The 23,312-nt window shown below is 40.9% G+C and overlaps 2 protein-coding genes across 8 annotated transcripts in view; both read left to right on the top strand.

The window, feature by feature from the left end:
- The window catches only part of grk4 (G protein-coupled receptor kinase 4), a 59,302-nt gene extending 49,785 nt beyond the window's left edge, over window positions 1-9,517 (top strand). Inside the window, exons 11-16 of one of the 2 annotated variants that reach the window (XM_033623791.2) lie at window positions 302-391; window positions 1,321-1,529; window positions 4,914-5,051; window positions 6,738-6,875; window positions 7,253-7,384; window positions 9,321-9,517. In XM_033623791.2, the coding sequence (XP_033479682.1) occupies window positions 302-391; window positions 1,321-1,529; window positions 4,914-5,051; window positions 6,738-6,875; window positions 7,253-7,384; window positions 9,321-9,377 (764 nt within the window). In that variant the 3' untranslated portion in view covers window positions 9,378-9,517. Of the gene's footprint in view, window positions 1-301; window positions 392-1,320; window positions 1,530-4,913; window positions 5,052-6,737; window positions 6,876-7,252; window positions 7,431-9,320 lie in introns of both variants that reach the window. The other variant, XM_033623792.2, reaches the window with a different exon arrangement.
- Window positions 9,518-15,119: 5,602 nt separating this feature from the next.
- The window catches only part of htt (huntingtin), a 39,296-nt gene continuing 31,103 nt past the window's right edge, over window positions 15,120-23,312 (top strand). For 4 of the 6 annotated variants that reach the window (XM_033624315.2, XM_033624309.2, XM_033624312.2 and 1 more), the window contains exons 1-11: window positions 15,126-15,510; window positions 19,261-19,344; window positions 19,588-19,708; window positions 20,348-20,407; window positions 20,561-20,640; window positions 20,994-21,132; window positions 21,436-21,577; window positions 21,919-22,097; window positions 22,186-22,390; window positions 22,751-22,798; window positions 23,117-23,194. In XM_033624315.2, coding sequence (XP_033480206.1) covers window positions 15,413-15,510; window positions 19,261-19,344; window positions 19,588-19,708; window positions 20,348-20,407; window positions 20,561-20,640; window positions 20,994-21,132; window positions 21,436-21,577; window positions 21,919-22,097; window positions 22,186-22,390; window positions 22,751-22,798; window positions 23,117-23,194 — 1,234 coding nt within the window. In that variant the 5' untranslated portion in view covers window positions 15,126-15,412. Of the gene's footprint in view, window positions 15,511-19,260; window positions 19,345-19,587; window positions 19,709-20,347; window positions 20,408-20,560; window positions 20,641-20,993; window positions 21,133-21,435; window positions 21,578-21,918; window positions 22,098-22,185; window positions 22,391-22,750; window positions 22,799-23,116; window positions 23,195-23,312 lie in introns of all 6 variants that reach the window. The other 2 variants (XM_033624314.2, XM_033624310.2) reach the window with 1 other exon arrangement.

Below are 23,312 nucleotides of genomic sequence, written 5' to 3'. Positions count from 1 at the left end.
TCATACTCCCATATTATCTATTCTCTGTAACACGGTGTTATCTTGAAATAGAGGAATCTCCTTCATGTCTCTCACGCTTGTACTTTTCCTTTTCTCTTTCTTTCACACTTCTATCATTAAAGATCATTTCAGTGTAACGAGTATTGTGAGGGGGCTATGGCTTCGACCTTTGCACTCATTATTATTGTTTTTTGTGACTCTTGATATCTAGACAATGAAATGTATTCCTCTTTGGTGTACATTTGATTTAAGTATGTCCTTCCAGCATCATCTCAGTTAATAATCAGTGGTTCTTTCTCAGGGCACATCCGAATTTCAGACCTGGGCCTTGCTGTTCAAATCCCTGAAGGAGAGACGATACGAGGGAGAGTAGGCACTGTTGGATACATGGGTAAGGATCTGGGTAACTCTGATGCCTTCTCCTACCTCCTTCTTTAGTCAGACATTTCATCCGTCTTAACTGGAAACGGCTGCAACCATTCCTTTACCTTATCTGTAGAGATATCAGCTCTCTACCACTTCTTATGAACTTAATTAAAAGCACAGTTAACCCCAAAATCAAAAACACATATTTTTCCTCTTACATATATTGCTGTTAATCAGTGTACATTGTTTTGCAGTGAGTTGCAGAGTGTTGGAGATATCTGCTCAAGAGATATCTGCCTTCTCTCCAATATAAGGGAGATGGATAGCACTTGGCTTGTGGTGCTCAAAGCGCTCAAAAAATACATTTGAAAAACTCAACAGCAATGTCTCTTTCCAGAAATCATGACCCGGTTACTCAAAAAAATTGTGAGCAGTTTGATGTAGAAACTTTTCTTTTTACTACCCACCAGTCGTATCACTGCACAGAAGGAAGCCTGCATCTATTGCTGGCTCACTTAGCACCACTGAGCTAGCTAACCTTACAGCTCAGCTGAGGAGGAAGCTATCAATGTTTTACATCTTGCACTGTCACAATCATGAGCCGCTCATCCATGAGTAGATGCACGCATGCACAAGTTTTTCAAATGTATTTTTTTGTCCCTGTGAGCACCACAAGCTGAGTGCCATCTAGTTCCATTATATTGGAGAGAAGACAGACAATCTCTACAGCCAATATTTCCAACACTCTGCAACTCACGCCAAAACAGTCTAGATTAATAAACAGCACTACAAGAAAAAGAAAGAATACTTTTGATTTTTGGGTGAACTGTCCCTTTAATTGTATCTATTCCACTTGATTCAGATTGTGAACCCCTTTCTTAGGTTTCCTGTTTGCCACTTGAACTGACCTCTCTTTTCTCACTCTTCGTTCCCACCACGTCTTCCCTTCCTCAGCTCCCGAGGTGATCCAGAATGAGAGCTACACCTTCAGCCCAGACTGGTGGGGGCTGGGTTGCCTGATCTTTGAGATGATACAGGGCCAGTCACCCTTCCGCAAGCGCAAGGAGCGTGTCAAGCGGGAGGAGGTGGACAGACGAGTGCGCGAGGACCAGGAGGAGTACTCTGATAAGTTCGCAGAGGAGGCGAAGGACATCTGCAGACAGGTGAGAGTGAGGAGATGGAGGTGGCAGATGACTGTGGGTTTAGGAAATGGGACAAAGGGAGCATGTTAAAATCATTCTTTGAGACTCAGTACATGTGAAGACATGGATGGATGTGGCTGAGGGGACAGTGGAATGAGAGGAGTATGCAGAAAAACATTGTCAGAGCACGTGGTGATGATATCAGTTCAGTATAGGCATAAACTTTAAAGTTCATGTCTTCATAAATTTATAAATTCAATTCATAAATTACATGAACAGATTTATAGTACTGCAATAACTGCCTTTATTAATATAATAAGTAGCTGTGGCCTTAATAGGTGAACTCTTTTTATGTTCTGCCAGTCACAGTGACACATGAAAAGAGGAAGTTTCACAGTGACATATTAAAAACAGCACTGTTTAACTGGCAGCATTTCATTCCAAAGAATGTGATCTTTTTCCTGTTTTTGAAGAAGCAAAGTTCCTTAAACTATATTTTGTTTGTTTAAAAAAAAAAAATCTACAAAAGCCATACTCTTTTTATTTCGCTTATCCTAAGATGTAGATTTTCAGAATAAGGCATGAGGTGTCTGGCAGCCTAAATTTCATTTTTATATCACTGAACAACTACATGTTCTAATTCAAGATTAGATAATAATATTGAAAATGCTTGGTTCAGGAGAGTGTTAAAAAATGAAAATTTCCCTCCACTATGAATGTGCTGTTTAAAAATATACCTTAGTTCTGAACAGATTTACTTTACACCTGTATTATTTGATTTTTTTTTTTTTTGGGCCGCCCAGCAGACGTTGCGCTAGACTTTTTCGTCGCCGGTCATTTTGACCGACAGGGTCATAAAAATCCAGTCATAATCTATTTTTACCGGTCATTTTAATTTTCGTTTTTAAATGATAATAAAGATATTCAAAGACATTTAGTTTTCATTAATTCGTTTTTAATAAATCCAACAAGTAAGTTATAAAGTGTGCATTAATAAGGACATGAAGGAAAAGATGAACAGACATCCACACACCCGTGCCATTAGGCTTCGCCCTGGACACACTGGACGGCCCTAACGCGTCCGGTGTGTCCAGGGCGTTGTGTAGTTATGCCTGTAGGCTCGGTGACACAAAATTAAAATTGTAATGAAGTGATTATGGTATTGAAAAATGTGTTCAGTTATGCACTGTTGTGTTATTTTAAATTATAAACACGGTATTTTCTCCTCACGTTCCTCAGCGCGTGCTGTTGTTATTTTATTTTGAAAATTGGCCGGATTCTCTCATCTTTTCTGTGTCCGACTTCCTGTTTGGTACGATCCGCTCGATCCAGCTTGACAGAAGCGCTCGCGGCTCCCATGAAAAATAGACCAGACGCCGAACTGAAGTGCTGCCTCGGCGGGCGCTCCGCTCCGCTCAGCAGCCTGTGTGGACAGTCAGATAGGTTAACATGGGCGCTGACTGAAAACTGCCTCCGCTTCTGGGTGCTGTGCTTCGATTCCGCATCCGGTATGTCCAGGGCGTTATGTCAACAACGCTACATGAAGCAGATTAATGACTTTTTCTCTGCAGTGTGAAAATGGCAGCCACTTAAACCACTGACTGTGCACTCCGCCGCCAAGTGGGCAGGGGTGGTAATTGCAACCGGTCAAAATGACCGACGGCCTTCAGATTTTCCGGTCGTTGTTGTAAAAAAACTGTCAATGACCGAGAATATCCGGTTAACGCGACCCCTGCCGCCCAGAGACAGTGGAACAAGCTTTAAACACAACACTGACAATTATCATCTTTTAAAGTTGTTGGCACAGTTGCATATTTACACATCCAGCTGATTAGGAGCAAAATTACCATGTGTTTGTATTTCTAGTGACCCGACGAATCCTCAACTTTTCTGGCTCTGTTTTGGTCTCCACCACCTCCTGAGAGAACTGGTTGGCTCTTTAGCTATCAAATGCTCTGCCATGTTGCTAAATTCTCTGCTTTTCGTTCGGTGCTCGACAGGTACCATACAAAATGAGTTGATCAGAGGTGAAAACAGCGCTGATGAGAACACTGAGACTAAATCCAAATGGTTAATTTGCAGGCTGTGAAACCAAAACAGTGAAACTGCTCACAACAAGGTCTGTGGATTATCTAAAGTAACCGGGTCATGATTTCTGGAAAGAGACATTGCTGTTGAGTTTCAAATGTATTTTTTCAGCGCTTTGAGCACAATAAGCGAAGTGATGTCTAGTTCCATTATATTGGAAAGAAGACAGACATCTCTACAGCCACAATCTCAAACACTCAGTTACGCACATCAAAACAATCTAGATTGATAAATAAGAAAAATATGTATTTTGATATGAGAGTGAACTGTCCCTTTTAAGGACATTAACTTATGATAACTTAGCTTGAAATGTTTCCATCTGTCTTTCCCCTCCTGTCTTCCACAATCCCACTATTTTGCAAGAGGGAGCCACTGAGCTGCTTTGCCTCTGAGCAGGAGGGGACCGGACGTTTATTTGTGTGACGCCGTGGAACATTCTGACCTGAGGTTCAGCAGAATCAAAGACTCCCAAGGGAGCGGAGGACGGGAGGGGGCAAAGAGAAGAAAGGTTTCAGCAAGAAATGGGAGAAAGATAATAAGGAAGGGGAGAGAATGTGAAAAGGGGGAGAACAGTCTCTGCCACGCAAGAGAGATGGCTATTACCACAGCTCAAAATAGACAAGTGATCCAAGAGCAGAAAGTGAGAGCGATAGCCTGCTTTAAACCCTGCTGTAAATTGGGCAAGAGTTGCGCAAAGACGAGAAACAATGGGGAACTAGAGAGAAAGTGAGAGATGTGATGAAAAAGGGAGAAGCCACTGGTGCGTTGATTGTGAAAGCCACCAGCTTTTTGGGTGACAACAGGGCCAGTGAGAGTGTCCACTAGTAGCCGAACCACTAAACAGCACTCATCCACTTCATAAGCCTGCTGTACTATAGGTGGTGTGGTGGTAATATTACCCAGAAGCTCTCGTAGAGACGGTGATGGCGCTATCTAATTCTGTCCATGATGGCGCTGCATTAACCCCTGAGTGCATGGATTTGTGTTTGTCTTTATTAGATTACAGTGGGTCGGATACATAAAGGCAAGAGGATTATATGCAAACTACAACCATGTGTGTTTGTATACATTGCACTAGAGGGATTAGTCAAACTGTCAGGAGTTATCCAACATTACAGTAACCCTCCCTCCCTTTTTTTGTTATTTATGATTAAGAACCGAGCTTAAATAGAGGTTTGGTTTATGTTATTTTTAATAATTTGAAATACATTAATCTGTAATTTATCTTCCAAAGCCATTTGGGCTGACATGCACATCATTAGAGTTGCAGTGTTTAAAGAACTCCTGCTTCTTCCTCTTCCTCCTGCTGCGTGTCAGCTCCTGGCTAAGGACCCCAAAGACCGGCTGGGTTGTCAGGGTGGAGGGGCCATAGAGGTCAAGCAGCACCCCATCTTCAGAAACATCAACTTCAAACGACTGGAGGCCAACATGCTGGACCCTCCCTTCAGCCCCGATGTAAGAACAGCACACATACACACACACTCACAGTGCATACAGGCCCGATTCACAGCTTGCAGCCTGAGACTCCAGCGAGCTGCAAATCAGCATACAGGAAATACCATTGTCACAAGTAAACAAACACTTCCAGTATAAGCTAGTTATCATGCTAGCTAGTGGGGGTGGTGAGAGGCAGGCGTGTGAATTCAGTGTTGAGATCCCAAACTGGCTGACAAAATGGAAAACATGCTTTCTGGAGCGAATACAGCAGAGTTGCCCCGTTTTATGGTAATCGTGACTAATAGGGGGAGAGGGGGTGGGTTGGCATGCAGCTATTTTCTGGTCCTTTGAAGGTCACAGACACAAAAATGTAACATAGTTAAAGTTTGCTTTCTTTACCTGCACCAATCTACAGTGTTAGAACAACTGCAAGTCACCAGCTGTTTTGGTGAGGGTGACATTTTAGTTTTATAGTATCGAAAGTAACTAAATGGGACTAAATGTATTATGAGACTGTTAGATAGAGATATTGGAAATGTGTTACTTCTGGTTTAAAGGTAAAGAAGGTCTTTAAAAAGCCAGCAGCACTCAAGTGTCCATCAAATGTTCTTGTTTATTTTACTCACAGGCAGTTTACAGGTAGCACAGATGCGTTTCGACACACTGATGAAGACCTAGTGTCGAAACGCGTCTGTGCTACCTGTAAACTGCCTGTGAGTAAAATAAACGAGAACGTTTGATGGACACTTGAGTGCTGCTGGCTTTTTAAAGACTTTCATATCGTTAACAGAGCCGTGCACCTTCACAGTTTTTTTTATCTCCGAGAGTGCTCGTATTTTCCACTGTTTAAAAGGTAAAGAAATCATCTACATTTTGATGTAAGATCTGAAAGTCTCTGATGAGTGATGGTAGCTGGCTAACAGAATTTCATCACAAACTCAAGTCAAATTTTGGTTGGCACACGTACCCACCAATTGTCAAATTAAAAGTTGAAACTGTATTTTGAGAGATTAAAACTTTATTTTTATATCTTATTATTATTATTATTATTATTTTGAATGGTACATGACAAAAGTAACTAGACATTTCAGCACAAACTTTGCTGAAAAATGTTGTTTGGTGTTTTAAAATGGACAGATTTTCATGTATCTGTTCGTGTTTTCTCTTTTTTGTTAACTTAAATAATGAATTGTTTTTATTGGGTGCTTAATATTTGCCACCTTACCCTGTTAAAGTGGAGCGTGTGAACAGTAGATTGCTGTGGTCATATTAGGAAAGTGTGGATATGTAGAGTGTAACATCATCCACTACCTTTCATGGATAAATGCAGTTAACCAAAAACACTGTAAGATATTATTGTGTGGTGCACTCATAGATTTTTGCCTGCAATAACAAAGCTGCTCACAGAGAGAATCATTACATTTTCAGTGTCATAAATAGCCGGGGTGAGGGAGAGTGACTGACCCCCGAGGTTAAATCAATAGTTGAAAGTACATAGTGCTATCTGTGTTTCTATTTTTGGGCTATTCAGGTCAGTAGGGCCTTGCTGAGGAAAACAGAGCAGCAACGAGTCCTCAGGCGTGTGATGACTTATATTAAAGTAACCATGAGACTTTAAGTATTTCAGGATTCCCCCTTTGATCCAAAGTAAAGACATTTTTCACAGTCGTCTCATTTCTCTCTGTCATTCTCTGTCTCTCTCAGCCTCGGGCCGTGTACTGTAAAGATGTCCTGGACATTGAACAGTTCTCCACTGTCAAAGGCGTGAACCTTGACCCCACAGACGACGACTTCTACCACAAGTTTGTCACAGGCAGTGTCTCCATCCCGTGGCAGAATGAGGTACTGCAGGCACAGGCAGCTTAGATGACGTCATCGTTCAGTCTCACAACAGACATACAACGCAATACAGCACTGATGACATAGGAATATCTGTATTAATGATGAATGCCTTCCTTTAGGAGTATTATAAAACAATGAGTCCATGAAAATGCTTTTAAATATGAATATGCCATTGCCTGTGAATGACTCAAGTGATTGAATATTTATGAGTGAAGGTGTGGAGGTGTTCATTAACTTCCTAAATGCCGAATCCAGATGGATTCTTAAGCAGCTACCTGTAGAGAGGCTTGTGTTATAAATAAATTGCACCCACCCCAATGCTGACGCACAGACCTTTTGTAACCAGGGTAGATAACTCGACCTCTCATCCTTTGTAGATGATTGAGATGGAGTGCTTCAAAGAAATCAACGTCTATGAGACTGACGGGACGCTGTGCTCAGATCTGGACATGAACCGGCCTAATCCTCCACCAAAGAGAGGCTTCTTTTACCGCCTGTTCAGAAGAGAGGCAAGTGCTAGTGCTCCGGCAACTGTCCGAGGGGGTGGGGGCTAAGGTACTTCTTCTCTTCCTTCTTTCCTTTATTCTTTTTTTTTCTCCAGGCCTTGTCCAAACTCAACATGTGAAAACGGTACCTCTGAAATTTGGGAAATTTGAATGTTGAATTTGTTTCCAGTGAAATCAGACCTAGTTCAAGTTGGTTGGAATAAGGCCTCTCTTTTTTCCTTTTCTTTCCCTTTGCATTTTATTTTCTGTATTTGTTGCTATGCCGCTTTGTCTCCGAAGGTCTAACAAGAATTTTTTTTTCTTGAGAGAAGCTGATTTTTGGTTGTGGGGAGTCTTGATATCGAGCTTTGCCTTTAAAGGTCCAGTGTGTAAGATTTAGGGGGGTTTTGTTGCAGTCAGCTGAAACTTCTCCCGATCAGATTTCAGTCACTGTACATTGATCAAGAGGTTTTTACCGGGAGCATTACTGTTACAAATCTGTGTTTCTCCTATGCTGCTCAGCATGTCACAGACAGGCTGCTAGCCCAGCCCCTGCTAGTGTGCTCACCCTTTCTCTGATCAAGATGTTTTTACCAGGAGGTCAATCATCACCATAGGTCTCCTCCTCTCCAAAAAAAGGGACCTGGTGATTTAAGCCAATGAAAAATACTAAACATAGCAGTTTCACATTTAAAAAATCTGTTTATTTGACATTGCTTATAGCAGAGGAGCTGCTAGCTACTGTGGCTGATGTGACACAGAGAATGATCCTATCTAGAGCCAGTGTTTGGTTTGTCCATTCAAGGCTACTGTAGAAACCTGTAGGTGTAACTTGGTGATCTCTGTAGGTGAGGACTTGCTCCCTATGCAGATATAAGCGGCTCATTCTAAGGGAACAAAAACACAACAGTTCTTATTTGCAGGTGATTATAACTAAAGGTAACATCCTACTTATATTTTATTCAATTTCTGTCAATATATCCTCCTAAATCCTACACACTGGACCTTTAAGATACAGAGACACATATCACAAGATGTTTGTCAGAGATAAAATATATACATTATTTTACTGGTTGTAGGGGGCTTCTCAACTACCACGTTATTTCCACTAACTTTCACTTTTCCTTTATCAGAGGGATCTTTCATTTTGTTCTGTACTTGTTTGAACTTTCCTGGAATTCAAGGGTGTAGCTACCACTGGGGACAAGGGGATGACACATCCTCATCACTTCTCAAAATCCGTCTTTTGTAGTTTCAGTTTGGTTTTCTTATTAAAGCACTCCGAACAGTGATCTCCTACGTGGAAAATGCAGAGAAGATAAACAATTAAAATGTCAGTACGCTCATCTGAGTTGCCTTCAGATACCACCATGTGCTCACTGCAACAATCTTTAAGGTTGTAGTAAATGCTTTGTGGATGTTTTTTCACCCTGCGGTTTGCCACTCAGGCTACATACAGTCTGCCTTGTCTTATTGGTAAAGGTTGTTGGGGCTGTATTTAGCGTGAGAAAAAGATTGAAGGCACTGCCAACCTCTGCATGATTCTTAGAGATGAAAAACAGTAACAGTAAACGGTAAGGCAGCTCTTTGTAGATAAGATGCAAATACAGCATCAGGTCTCTAGCAAGGCAACTGCATATCATTTTAAGTGGAGATAATGCATTAAAAACTGATTTACATAGCAGTTTCAGTTTTGTTATACTATCATTATTCTAGGAAGCACAGAATAATCACATTTTGTTAACTGCTGCCAAACGTGCACCTTTGCTTCAGTTGCATATCTTATGTTATCCTCTAACTGCTGCACACCAGCTTGGGCTCTACAGAAGTACTACTTGTGATGTGGTTAAATCAAGGTTTGCGTCTGAGGAGAGTGTGACATCATCTCGCTCATGGGAGATGGTGTAGAGATGATAGTTGCTAATTTTAGTGATATATCCTCACTTCTGGTTCTTCCCAGGTCTGTTTTAAGAGCGGTTACAGTGACGACGAGATCGAAGAGCCCTCGCGACTTTAAACCACTCCCTCCACCTGCCCCGCCCCCCTCGCCGCTGAACTTCACCACAAACTCCAACCGAGCGCAAATCTTAGGAACTCAGTGAATGTTGACCTGTATTTATGAGCTGTATTAAAAGTGTATTATAATTAAAGAAAAAAGTATGAGTTTAAAGATTTTGTACATTTGTACTTGAATTTATGTCTAGATGTATATTTTCACTAAAGGTTGTATTGTACAAAAAGCCATAAAAGTACCACTTGAATGCATACATTACATTTTTATTTCCTTTTTATTTTCTTTTGGAATGAGTATGGATAATGTGTATTGGGGAGTTTTTTTTAAGAAGCACAGTACCAGTAGTTTTGTTTTTATTTTCTCAATGTAGCATAAGGCCTTTTTTTTGTTTTTATATGTGCTGTATGTTTGTCATTGATTTGGTGATGTGTTGTTAGCACATCAGATCCACCCGGTTCTCAAACTAACCCTTAGCCTCTGCACCCCTCTAGGCTCAGGTAGATCTAAACGAACCGCATAAATCCAAATGATATAGGGGAAAATAAATCCAGTCTAACAGAGCTGTGTTGATGCCATGCTGCTTAAGCCTTCCCATATGTTTACCACATCTCCACTTGCCCCTTTGATTCGAGTTTGGGAGTGATAATCCACACCCTTCCCTCAGCCCAGCCAGGCAGGTTGCACTGGACTGGACAGCATGTGTAGTAAACCGTCTTCTAGGTGCCTATAACGACTCAATTCTAGCAGAGATGGCATGGATTTATTTCTGACAATCTTTTAGTCAGCATGTGCAACGGTTAGTATATTTTAAGGAACTATTACAAAAGTGTTTCTGGGTAATACAAGGCCTGATAATTACCGCTCCTGGACCTCTCCGAAAATCTCTCATGAGCTGCAGAAGGCTCAGATCAACAATGTCAGAGTGTGTTTCCTTTTGGGAGCACAGCTGTTAAAGGGATGGTTCTGATATTTTGAAGTGGGGTTGTATAGGGTATTTATCCTTAGGCAGTATATTACTTACAGTAGATGTCAGTCGGTGTGCCCCCAGTTTGGAGAAGCAGGCTGGAGTCCAACACAGAAGCAAAGCAATCTATTGCTGTGGAGGTGTCTGCAACAAAACTTATCTTAGCCACCTAAAGAGAGATTTCTAACCGCAAAATGAAGCTCTCTTCAAAGCCAGACTCCACTGAGAAAAACAACGATTTAATATTGCTGAACACAGGAGCTGCTGATCTACTGCTGCCTCAATCAGGTGGTTTGTTTGTGTTATTGTGTGACTTTGGTGAATCCGAACTAACCTGTTTAAACACCAAAGTTGCACAATAACCCAAACTAACTAAGTGATCGAAGCAGCGGTAAACAAGTAGCTCCCATATTCAGTGAGCTAAAATGACTGTTTTTGTCAGTGGAGTCTGGTGGCTTTGACAGGAGCATAGATGGGGAACTGAATTTGTTAACGGCTTGTCCGTTGGACTGGGCTATCTGACAAAAAAGGTAAAGCAGTTTAAAATACTCTCAATATAACGTACACTTAAACTAATGTCAAATTTTTTTAGGTGAGACTTTTTTTTAGGTTGCTAAAATACCTTTTTGTTGCTGACCCCAAACCACAGCAGTGCCCTACAGAGCTTCTACTGTTAATGGTTAATAGTAAGAACCCCATACAACCTCACTTCAAAGAATCTGAACTATCCCTTTTAAGTAAATGTCTGTTACATTTTTCACTCAGGCAAAACACTTTTTTTTATCTTTATTCCTCATCCTTTTTTCTTTTGTTGTGCTACCTGGCTTTTCTTTGCTTTGTTTTTCCTGACGTCTCCAGTAAAGAAATCCTTCCCCCTGAAATACCCTAGTAATTTGCCACCCCTATTTTTTAGTGTACCAGAAAGTTGACCGAAGAATGAGTTGGAACACAGAGACAGACGATGAGGATGATGGTGGCACTGTATCAGAGATCTGACCTGCAGCTGACAAGGGCTTCATCTAGATAACAAATTGCCATTGCATTAAACTAGCTTCCATTGATTCAGCTGTCAGCAGCTATTAGCCTCTGCGCTGAGTCAAGATACAGCCTGCTTTGGCCTCTGTGCCTGTTGATCATAGATAGCACGATGCCTGTTGGCCACATATCCTGCTAGTAGATCTCCAGTTAGATCCAGTGGCTTTAGCTGTGTGTGTACTAGATCAAAATAACATTTCTTAATAGCACCCGCCTTTAACAATCCCATTGAAATCCTGTATGTTGTTCTATCGTAGGAATGATGTGAGACAGTAGTGTGTTGACAGGGAGGAACATGGGAATAATGTTTATTAGTATCCTGCCTGCAGAGCTACCATCATCTGTGTACAGGAACACTTGCAGAACCACAGCTGTTTTGCACTTTTGTTTCATCATAGAAGAAATGTTTCCTTCCAAGTTACTCAAACTGTGTACAAATGCATTTTCTGTACATTTTCCAACATGTTCTGATTGTTTGGCATTTTTCAGGCATTTGATGCCTTTTTTTGCTTTTGAATTTTGTTTTTGAGGCAGTTGCTGTTTACTCCCCACCACCTGGTTTAATGCTGTGAATACCCAATCTGAACATGTTAGCTTTGTGTGTGTGCGTGTGTGTGTGTGCATGTGTATTACATTGTATGCAAATGCAGCTTTTGTTCAATCTAATGCATTGAAGTACAAAAATACAGTAGTTAGAAGTCACGTAGGGACTTGGATGTCACTCAGTTGGATTTCAAACCATTCAAGACTGCTTACATTTGAAATGGTACGCATATAATTCCCCATCTGGTTAACTAATTTGGAGAGTTGGCTTGTTCTAAAAAAAAATGTCCCCTGTTGCACATTCCATTATCAAAAATTAGGAATCGAATGCATCTGTTGCTGGCTTGTTGTCACTTGAGTTTCTGAGTGTCTTTGTCTTTTTTTAATTTTATTTTGTTTTATTTATTTATTTTTTTTTGCTCTCAGGCACATTTTAAAGCTGATTTTTCTTGCATATGTAGATTTTAGCCTTTTCGCTCTTTAGCCTCAAAAACCTTGTAAATGATGTATTTCTAACATGTAACTAAGCTCTAACACACATTCACTCACTCTCACAGGGAAATGAAACTGTGTTTGCCACCCATGCCTCTGTCATTGTTTGAACTTTACTCTTATACCATCCATATAGCAGTAAAGAAATTCTGTTTAGTTTCATTGCACTATGATGTGTTTTGACAATGACTATAGGAAGTGTCTTTAACTTTTTTGCCAATGATACCAAAAGCAACATTAAGTAAAGCGAACTTGTCTTGTTATCGGAATAATTTACTAAAGAAAGACTGACAGCCTTTATTGTATGTGCCAATTACCGATCTAAGTTCTGACATCCCGCCTTTTTTCAACCTCTTTATCATTCCGTCCATTCTGAGAGAAATTCCTTCACATAAAGGAACTTTAAACAGCTCAACGGTTTTGAATGTCCGCACTAAGTGCATTGTAATGCCTGTTTTAAAAAAAATACATATGTTTTATTACTCAAGCATGTATCGGTTTGTAATACTTCAGGTTCCTTGTATATGTAAATGATGACCTTCTAGTGCCAACATATCTCACTGGTATCTGAGGACAACTTTATAAATGGCAAGGTGACCAGCTGAGTTGGCCCTGTTTGAATTCAGGACATGCATTCCTCCTTTCCTCGATGGCGAGCCTGTCCCTGAAAACTGGGATGGCACTCACCAGCAACGTTTAGTTTCTTGATGTCACTTGAGTTTTGGGATAACCACCGATAAATGCCTGGAGGTTCACCAGGGTTTCACACTCTTCTGTCCAGATATGTCAGATAAGTGATATTTTCGAGGAAGGGAGGAATGACAAATGCATTATTGGCATTCAGATGGGGCCTGGGACTTCTTGATTTTTCTTCTTTTTTTGTATCTGTACAGTCATGTTGTTCAACCACTGCAGTCATTGTTAATTCTTGTACAAGTTGTATCACTGGTTGTTGTACCATATCTGACATTTGTAATTATGAAATAATACACTGCCATTTGTATAAAAATACTTGTGTCTTGACTTATTTGTGTCGTATGTTGATATATTTTTTATGAATAAATACGCACAAACAGAAAAAAAAATAGGAAATAATAAAAAATAGTGTCATGCGGTAAGACCTGTGTTACATCCAAGCCACAATATGAATCTGCACTGCTGGTATTACAGGCTATTTCCTGCAGGTAAGATTTTAATACAACCTTTTCTACTACTTCCTTTCATTCCTTCCAGTCATTGCATTAGAAAATATTCCTTTCAAAGTTTTAGATTTCTTTCTGTTGTTTGATTGTCTTTTCTTCATTAAAGCTACCGTTGCTAACTTACATTAGAATAACTTTTTGTCATTTTGGCTCAAACTGTCACTAAATCCAGACAGTAGTGCATGAGACAGATGATCTGTGGAAAAACAATCATGTTCTTCCTCTTCCTTGTGGTGCTTCTAATGGCATTTTCTAGAATCCACCACACCTGAACAAAAACAACCAATCAGAGCCGAGGAGTCTCAGTTGCAGCAGTCAATCAAAACTGCTCATGAACTGCAGTCACACTGTCAAGCCCGCACTGATCAAATATGAGTACAGATCTTGTTACTGCATTTCCCTTTCCTCACACCGGTACTGGCCTCTCTTCACTGGTTACCTGTGAAGTACTGAATTGATTTCAAAATTATTTTATTTGTTTTTAAAGTGCTGCATGGACACACAGCTGCTTACATCTCTGAACTGCTTATTCCCTATTCCACCTCCCGACCCCTCACATCTGGTGACCAATCACTACCCTCCATTTCACCTACCAAGTTAAAAACAAAAGGTGATTGAGCATTTTCAGTTGTTGGTCCTAAAGTGTGGAATAATCTCCCACTTACAGTTTGACCTTCCCCCTCTACCTTTCTTAAGACCCATCTCTTTTCTTTAGCCTTTAATTATCACTAGGAGGAACACTGCTTAACACGTGTATTTTCACTGTTTTATTTTGTTGCTTGTGCAGTTATTGTATGCTCTTATTAATTGTACTTACACTCTCCTATTAATGGCGGTTTTGTTTGATCATTCCTGTGTTTTTTTATTTCTTTGTGAAGCACTTTGGTCTATATTTGTTGTTTTTAAATGGACTCTCAAAGTAAAACTGACTTGACTAAAATGAGAAAGTTTGCTCCTGACAATGGGCGGTGCATTGTTGACTGTTTTCAGCATGGGCCACAAAATACCATTAGTAGCACTACAAGGAGGCAGAGGAACACATTTTTTTTTCACATATTATCAGTTTCGTGTACTACTGTCAAATTATAGTGACAACAAATATGGCATTACCATCTACGGCTTTAATTATCTTCCACTTAGTCAGGGGTTTAACCTCAGTAATATAATTGTCCATGTGAGGATGAGAGCTAGATAAATTAGATTTCCATGCATGTGTTTTTATTCCTTGCTTTTGATACATAGGAAGCTCTATTAGCCTCCTCACTGACACACCGCCCACTCAACTATCCTTGCACACGGATAAAAGCCACAGCTACAGCATGTGTGTCGCTCAAATGTGTTATTACAATCTGGATTACAGCGGTCCCGTGACAGCAACAATAACAACAAAAGGAAAAAAAAACCTTAGTCACTCATTGGCCCTTTCTCAAGTCACTCAACATATAGTCACAGTCTGATTGGCCGCTGACGTTTCACCCCTCCCCTTTCTGTGCAACTGTCACATATGCCACTTCCTGGTGTGATTGTCGGGGGATCGCAACGCTGCATCAAAGATGGCTTATTATCAACCAACATTTTGTCCGTTTAGGAATAATATTGTGAAAGAATAAGAGATATCTTGCACGAAGAGAAGGCGGAGAGCCGGTGGTAGCTGTCGCGAGCAGTGTTAACACTCTCGTCGCACTACGCACCGCTTGCTCTCTCCGTGCGCTAACTTGTCCCCACTGTGCTAGCTAGTTAGCTCACATAGTAAATATTAGCTAGCCTAGCTACCGTTAGCTTCCTTACTGTTGATTGCTAAAATGGCCACCATGGAGAAATTGATGAAGGCCTTTGAGTCTCTGAAGTCATTCCAGCAGCAACAGGGACCACCAACCGCCGAGGAGCTTGTCCAGAGGCAGTAAGTGGATTGTTTTGTCTTACGGAGATCGCATAGCAAGCTAACAGCTAGACAGGTAGCTTAGCTCGCGAGCTAACGTTGGTGCCTGTCAGGTAACGACACCAAGGGTTAATAGCTAGCCTGAAGCCAGTTACGCCAACATGCAAGCCAGTAACCAGACCCATTATTGAAACTTCTCCGCTGTCTATCTACCCGTTGCCAGCTGTTGCACCAATGCTTAGCGAGGATTTGCTGCCTGACATTATCTGAGTGCCAGCAAGGGAGATTTTTGGGGTCAGGCTAGCTGAATGATAGCTAACACAGAAGGCATCCGCTAATTGATGCCCACGCACCTGCTCAAAGGGTCAGGGATCAGTTAAATGACTCAAAGTCTGCTTAATAAGGTGATCTCGGTGGACCAATTCTGTTTGCAATGTAAATGTTAAATTTGAGTGTAACATGGTGCAGTTAATTGTACAGGAGGGCAGATGTAACTTCTGCCGATGACCTGGTGCATTAATACGGCAGCCTCCTGGAGTGACGTCACTTACGCCTGTCCATCGCACCCCATCCTGATCAACAGAGCCAGAGGTGCTGTAGTGACTGGGGGTGTGATCCAGAAAGCAGGTTTTGTTAGTGAACCCTGAGATGAGGGAAACTCTGGGTCTTTGAGTCACAGAAAGAGAGGTAACTGAAACTCTGGGTTAGTTACTGTGGTCACTGACTCTGGGAAGCTCACCTGCTGCCAGGTTTTCTAAACAAACCCTGAGTTTCTGTCTGTCTCCTCCCTCTAACAGAGCTAAACACACTGTTTCATTTCTTTATTGATACAGTCATATCAAAGCATGGTTCAAAGCACATTATTTAAGGGATATTTACTGAATGTCTGAATCAAAGTTTTGGTTGGGTATCAGCTTGTTATTCAGACTATCTAAAGAAACATTTATGCCCTGCCAATCAGTTCTTTGATCAATGGTTTTTGCCCTGATTCAGATATAATGCAGCATTAAGTCACCCTTATTTCAGAATCACACGTCTGCATGTCCTATTTTTACAGAGCTAGAGCACTTCCACTAAAATGTTTATTGCACATTATGTGTCATCTCAGTTTAGATTTTAAGAATTGGCACGATGGTTTAGACTCTTATGATCAATGAATAATAATCCCCATGATGTGACTGGGAACATAATTCCTCTAATATTTGAGATAAGGCTATGTTAATATTTCTGAGAGAACTGCATGGTGGTGCTGCTGCAATATGTGAGCGTGTGAGGGTTTTTTTTTTAATAGGCTGCATATAGTCTGAACAACAGCTTTTGAATGAAAATGTCTGAGTGTACTACATTTGTTGATATAGCTGAGTGCTCTACTGTAGCTTATTTCTTTACTCCAGTGCAAATCCCCAACCAACCACATTATTACTGGATCCGGTTACAATCATGTCTCAAGGCCTTTGTCCTTGATTTATGTTTTTTAAATCTTCAACTCTATTTTCCATCTTCAGTTGCTGGCCCCTGTGTTTTATGTCCGTCAGACTAAAGCTGAACAAATAGATTTAAAATGTTGGCTAATATAGACTATAACCTAAATGATGAATGAATGGACAACCTTGAATGAAACTTCATGGTGCTAATTTATTACCCTGACTTAGGCTCTTTAAAAAAAGATAAATGTGCACAGTCCATACAGGTCTTCAAATATATCATAGATTTATCAAAATAGACATTTTTTATGGCAGACATTTTAATATGTAATAGTAGGAATAGCACAGGTGTATTTAATAACATTAATGATAGCTGCATTCCTCTTAGGTGAAGCCCGGGTATTGTGCATGCTGGCTCACTGCAATAGCTTACTGGGGTACTTAATGGAACTGAGCCATTAGTAATGTTATAAGTTTGGTCTGTTTTTTTTCTACTATGACAAGTCAAAATGTATGCTGTGAAAAGGTCCACCCTGCCGAGCTCCAGTGGTGTAGTTTGCCATCCCAGTTATTGTTATCTGTACAATTTACCTGTTGCAATGGTGGATTGTAGTATCTTGTAGAGCTCCATTGATGATGGCTTTTTTTCATTCACCGCGCACAAGCTTAACTCAGATTGAACATATTCAGAGTTGATTAAACTGACCCTGATCCCGAAAACTCAGTGTTTTCCACCTCAGGGTTCATCAACTCAGAGTTCAGGATTGGACTCAGATTTTGATAAACCTGCTTTCTGAAATGGACCCTTAGTTTTTGTTTTGCCTCTGCTCAAAGAACCAAGCCTTTTCATTCAAGAAACACATGCCAGACACCTTCCATAATGACAGTATCATCTTTTCCATCTTTTCAAATATATTATTCACCTTAGTCAGTAATTTCATCTGCCAAGTTTCAAAATGGTTTGGTGTTAGTACCGCACCATCAGATTTATCTGGCTCATCTTGCAGTCCAGCAGTGCCCAAAAATGTCTGTTTTCACTTGTTGTCAGCAATACACTCCCCAGAATGGTTTCCCCTTTATGATTAGTATACAGTATAACCAATTTATAAAGGTAATATATTGTAGCTAGACAGTTTACACTGCCATAAACAATCATACTTTTGATGTATTAAATGACTATCAACTTCTAGTCCATGCAACATCTCAAAGCTATTATCCTGGATAGAATTAAATCTTGAAACTCAATATGTTTAAATCTGATGAGCCAATAAGGACTTAACTCAGGGGAAAGCCAAGTCTCCGCAATCATGCTTTGAGCTTCTGCAGTCGCTGGAAAGCAGCTGCGGTGCCTGGCTCCAAAAACTGCAGCTGCTTAGCTCTCACATGACTATCATTCTCTCTGATGCCACAGAAAATCATGAGCACGTCAGACGAAATCATAACTGGCATGCATGTTGTTATGATTGCAGATGTTAATTATGGTGTGGGCCTGGCTCATCTCTAGGGAGTCTACCATATTAACAACATGCACTGTTATGTTTGCGTGATGGGTGTAGTGTTTGGAAGGTTCACACAAGGAGGTCACCATTTTTTTATCAGTTGTGTATCCATAGAGAACATTGCTACATATTTTCACATGACGTAATGTAAAACAGCAGCTACCTTGAATAAGCTGCACAGTTAGTATTAGGCTACTCTTTAAGCTCTACGTCCTGTACTTGTTATACACAACATTATGGTGATTATAAATGGCATCACTAATGGTGTAAATGATGGAATATATATGCAGTCTTCCAGCTATGTAGAGAGTGTGATTTACCCAGTTGGAGAGCAGGGTTTTTGCTACTCTGTCACTGCTGCTGATATATGCTTTATAATTAGATGCAGAGTAAATCAGTCTGAAATTGTGGTCTTGTGAGTTTCCACTTAAATGGCTTGCCAGTTTTGTTATGGACATTTCTCCCTTTAATTCAAGGGATGCTTAGATTTGACTTGAGTTTGAATGTACACTGTGGTTCCTTTTATGTCTGCACAGGGATTTCTTTGGTTGTTGTCTTTTCAGTGATACCTACAGAATTGGCCAGCGTTGCAGTGTTTTATGGGTAGGGTGGTACTGACGTGTTACATTCAGTATTCCATCAGCAATAAATTTAATTGTAATCCTGATTCATTTTTAGAGATGTAATGACTACCAGGAGTTTAATTTCTTGGAGGTACTTTCTCAGTCTGGAACCAATTCTTCTGTCCAATCTGTCTCCTCCTCTGCCTCTATCGCTTCTTGTCTTTTGCTGACTCTTGTTTTTTATTTGTCCCTTTTCTCATCCTCGCCATCTTTTCTCTTTCACAGGAAAAAAGAACAGGCTACCACAAAGAAGGATAGGGTCACCCACTGCCTGACAATATGTGAAAACATAGTGGCTCAATCTCTGAGGTAGGCCTTCAGAGAGTGTGTGACAACAGTGACCTAAGCTTAATATTTGCCACTTTGAGTCGGATTGCATTGAGAGGTTATGACATTTTACCCCCTCTGATTTCATGATAGTTTTGAGTGTTTCATGTGTAAACAATTCAGAAAAGTGTTTTTTACATGTACAAGCAATGTCTGTTGAAAGTTGATAGTCTGTGTGTGTAATGACATTTGCCTCACCTTTCCTCTCTATGGTCCTGGGAGCAGAACATCTCCAGAGTTTCAGAAACTGCTGGGCATCGCCATGGAGATGTTCCTGCTCTGCAGCGATGACAGCGAATCAGATGTCCGGATGGTAGCCGATGAGTGCCTGAACAAAATCATCAAAGTGAGCAGGACCCCGCACTGCTTTCTTTTCTCCTATTTTCAACTTTGACTACGTTTACATGCACAACTTATTGTGTTTTTTGCCCTTATTCTGGAGCCTTTCTCTTTCATTCCTTCAACCACCTTCTTGAAAAGGTCAGCGATGAAATATTTGCGCATATCCAAAAACATCAATGTTGATATCAAAGTTTTTTATAATGTTTAAAAGGAGGTGTGTTTCTTCCTCCCACCCAAAATGTGTGATTTTAAATGAGTATGCATGTCAACCCCAAAGCCTTTCAAACTGTTGGCTGCACAATGCATTCATGACAAAACACAGGGCTGACCATAAACAAGCCAGAGACCGTGTGTTGCAAACTGTGGTAAAAAGCTGAGACGCATATTCCAAATGTGTTGTATACATGTCCAAAGAATGCTCCTCAAACCTGAATAATATTTGCATATCCCACATGTCTTAATCAGCAAATGCGTAATTTGGAAAAAGGCCTGATGGACGTATCCAAATGGAATATGCTGCTTATATGACTAGGACAGTATGCTGATCATCAATTAATTTTCTGTTAGCACCCAATGAGGACACAGTACACTTACAGAATAATTAGCCTTGGTTTGGAGAATAATTTTTGATATTTATTTTCAGGCACTGATGGACTCCAACCTACCTAGGCTGCAGCTGGAGCTATACAAAGAAATTAAAAAGGTATGAAGTATATGTTTGTGCTGTGAGTTGTTTTTTTTATGCCACAGTGTTATCCTCAGACCAGTGACAAATGTTTGACATTTGTTTCATGTAAAGTGCGAAAATGAAAACACCTTGTGTGCTGACATTAATGATTTTTGGGCATCTCTGTAGAACGGTGCCTCTCGGAGTCTGAGGGCGGCTTTGTGGAGGTTTGCTGAGCTCGCTCACCTCATCAGACCACAGAAATGCAGGTATGCACACACAATGCCTGAAAATGACCTTTTTGCTTACATGATGCCAAACTCAGAGGGAAAATCCCACCTGAAAAATAGCAAATTTTGGTGTACATTGCAAACATACTAACTAGTTGGTTAAGGCCCTGTCTACACATATACAGATATTTTTGTAAATTCATATTGTCCTCACATTTGGCCTCTCATCTACATGCAAATAGAGTTTTAGGTTACTAAAACAGCTATTTAAAAAAAAAAAACCCTTTTGTTGTTAGAGGAAGAAACATCACTGTCTAACACACTTTGAAAAGGGTTTTTCGCTGCTTTGTTCTATTTGCATTCTTATCCTTCCCTCCATCTTTGTGGTCCAGACCCTACCTGGTCAACCTGTTGCCATGCCTCAGCCGAATCACCAAGCGACAGGAGGAGACAGTACAGGAGACTCTGGCTGCTGCAATGCCCAAGATCATGGCCGCCTTGGGACACTTCGCCAATGATGGCGAGATCAAGGTATCCAGACAAAGCAAAAAATGTTGAAAGTGTTGATAATGGAAATTGAATTTTTGCTTTCAATTGCTTCATCTGTTGTCTTTTAGAATTTAATACCGTGTTTCTGTACCCATGCCTACATTTAATTTTAAAGGCTTGCTCCCTACCTGCAATGTCAAAACGCTGTCATTTTAAAATGTTTTAGATGTAACTAATTTAACAGAAATTACTGCCAAAAACTGGACACCATGTGCACGAGGACATATGCCTATCTGTACATCCTGAAAGCTTGAATTCATAGTAGTTCAACCATCTTTGTCCCAGGTGCTGCTGAAGTCATTCGTGGCCAACCTGAAGTCCAGCTCCCCCACCATCAGACGGACAGCAGCCAGCTCAGCCGTCAGCGTGTGCCAACACTCCAGACGCACCAGCTACTTCTACACCTGGCTCCTTAATGTGCTGCTGGGTAAGACACACACAAAGGCACACACTCATAGAAATACTCAAGACATTCACTTTCTCACCTGCCTAGTTTTAAATTAATTAGTTTTAATTAATTACATTTGTGAGCTATTTTAGTATTGAACTGCTTTTAGCTACAGCACTGCAGCTACAGACATTCAAATAGGACAAATAAACACACATCCTGACCTCCTGTGCTAAGATAAGATAAAACTTTATTTATCCAGAGGCAAATTGCTGTGCAGCAGTTGCAATACAAAGTTGAATGAGAGCAAATACAAAGAGTGCAAATATAAAACAGTATGGTGCAAATCCAGAATACATACAATATATATCCTTTTCTAGGTCTTCTGGTTCCAGTGGATGAGGAGCACCCCAGCCACCTAATTCTGGGCGTGCTGTTAACCCTTCGCTACCTGATGCCTCTGCTGCAGCAGCAAGTCAACACCACCAGCCTCAAAGGAAGCTTTGGAGTCATGAGGAAGGAGGCTGATGTACAGCCAACACCTGAACAACTGCTACAGGTAGAGAGTGGAGAGTGACTGTGTGGATGTCTGTGTTTGTATGTTAAGTGTCAAGGTTTGGCTAAATTTCACATTTGTGTGTCTCAAGGTGTACGAGCTGACCTTACACTACACACAGCACTGGGATCACAATGTAGTCACGGCGGCTCTGGAGCTCCTGCAGCAGATGTTCAGGACTCCCCCGCCAGAGCTGCTGCATATGCTCATCACTGCAGGCAGCATCGCACGCGGCACTGTATTCCGCCAGGACACCGAGAGCCGTGCACGCTCCGGCAGCATCCTCGAGCTCATTGGTAAACACATAAATCAGTCGGGACTGTGTTCATAAAGCTTGTTATCCCCTTTGTACAATGTAGTGTCGGCTCTGCAGTGTTTTACATAGGCGCAAGGCACTTGGGATGCCTCAGCTTCAGGTAGCTTTTAATTCATTAACCCTTGCTGATTTTGCCAGGTAATAATTACTCAATCAAACCGTGTTTTTGCTCTGCTCTAGTTCCTGCTTTGGTCTGTGTTCGCAACTTTTTTCTTTGCTTGCTAACTCTTTCCCTGTTGTCTGTAAATAATCGTTCGGTTTCCTATGAGTTTCTCTGAGCTTTTGCTGCTTTTCTCTTCCTCACCTCCTGTTTCTATATCCTGTTTCCTACCATTTGCAGCGGGGGGAGGGTCTTCCTGCAGTCCACTCATTCTCAGGAAACAGAGAGGTGACTAGTCTATTTATCTCCTCTACTCACCTCTACCCTCTAAGTGATGTTTCTGTCAAAGTTTGGGCAAATTTACCTTTGACTGAGTCACCTGTGGCGGTTGATTTTCCTCTGAATTGTGGATACGTTGTTAATGATGCACAGTATTTATTTTTTAATGTACGTATCCAAGAAAATCTAAGGCAGTTTCCTTTGTTGTTGTGTTTTTAATACACTCAGTTAAAAGTAAATTTGCACCACCCAGGTTTAAGTCTCTTTCCCTCTCTTCATCTGGTGTAACTGTTGATGTTATATTGACACTAAAGTTGTTGTTCTCAGGTAAAATGCTCTCTGGGGAGGAGGATGGGTTGGAGGACGACGCTGAGAGAACAGAGGTCACCACTGGTGCCTTCACAGGTGAGATACAACCACCAGGAGGCAGAATGTGAAGTATTATGCAACAGTGGCAGTCTTACCAGCTATATTTCATTTTTAAAACTAATTGATAAAGCCCCATGCTGCAGTGAAAAATAAG

Source organism: Epinephelus lanceolatus, chromosome 3 (assembly GCF_041903045.1).
Source record: "Epinephelus lanceolatus isolate andai-2023 chromosome 3, ASM4190304v1, whole genome shotgun sequence".
Taxonomy (NCBI): Eukaryota; Metazoa; Chordata; class Actinopteri; order Perciformes; family Serranidae; genus Epinephelus; species Epinephelus lanceolatus.
Note: the sequence above shows the minus strand (reverse complement) of the source record. Positions and strands in the feature narration are given on the sequence as shown.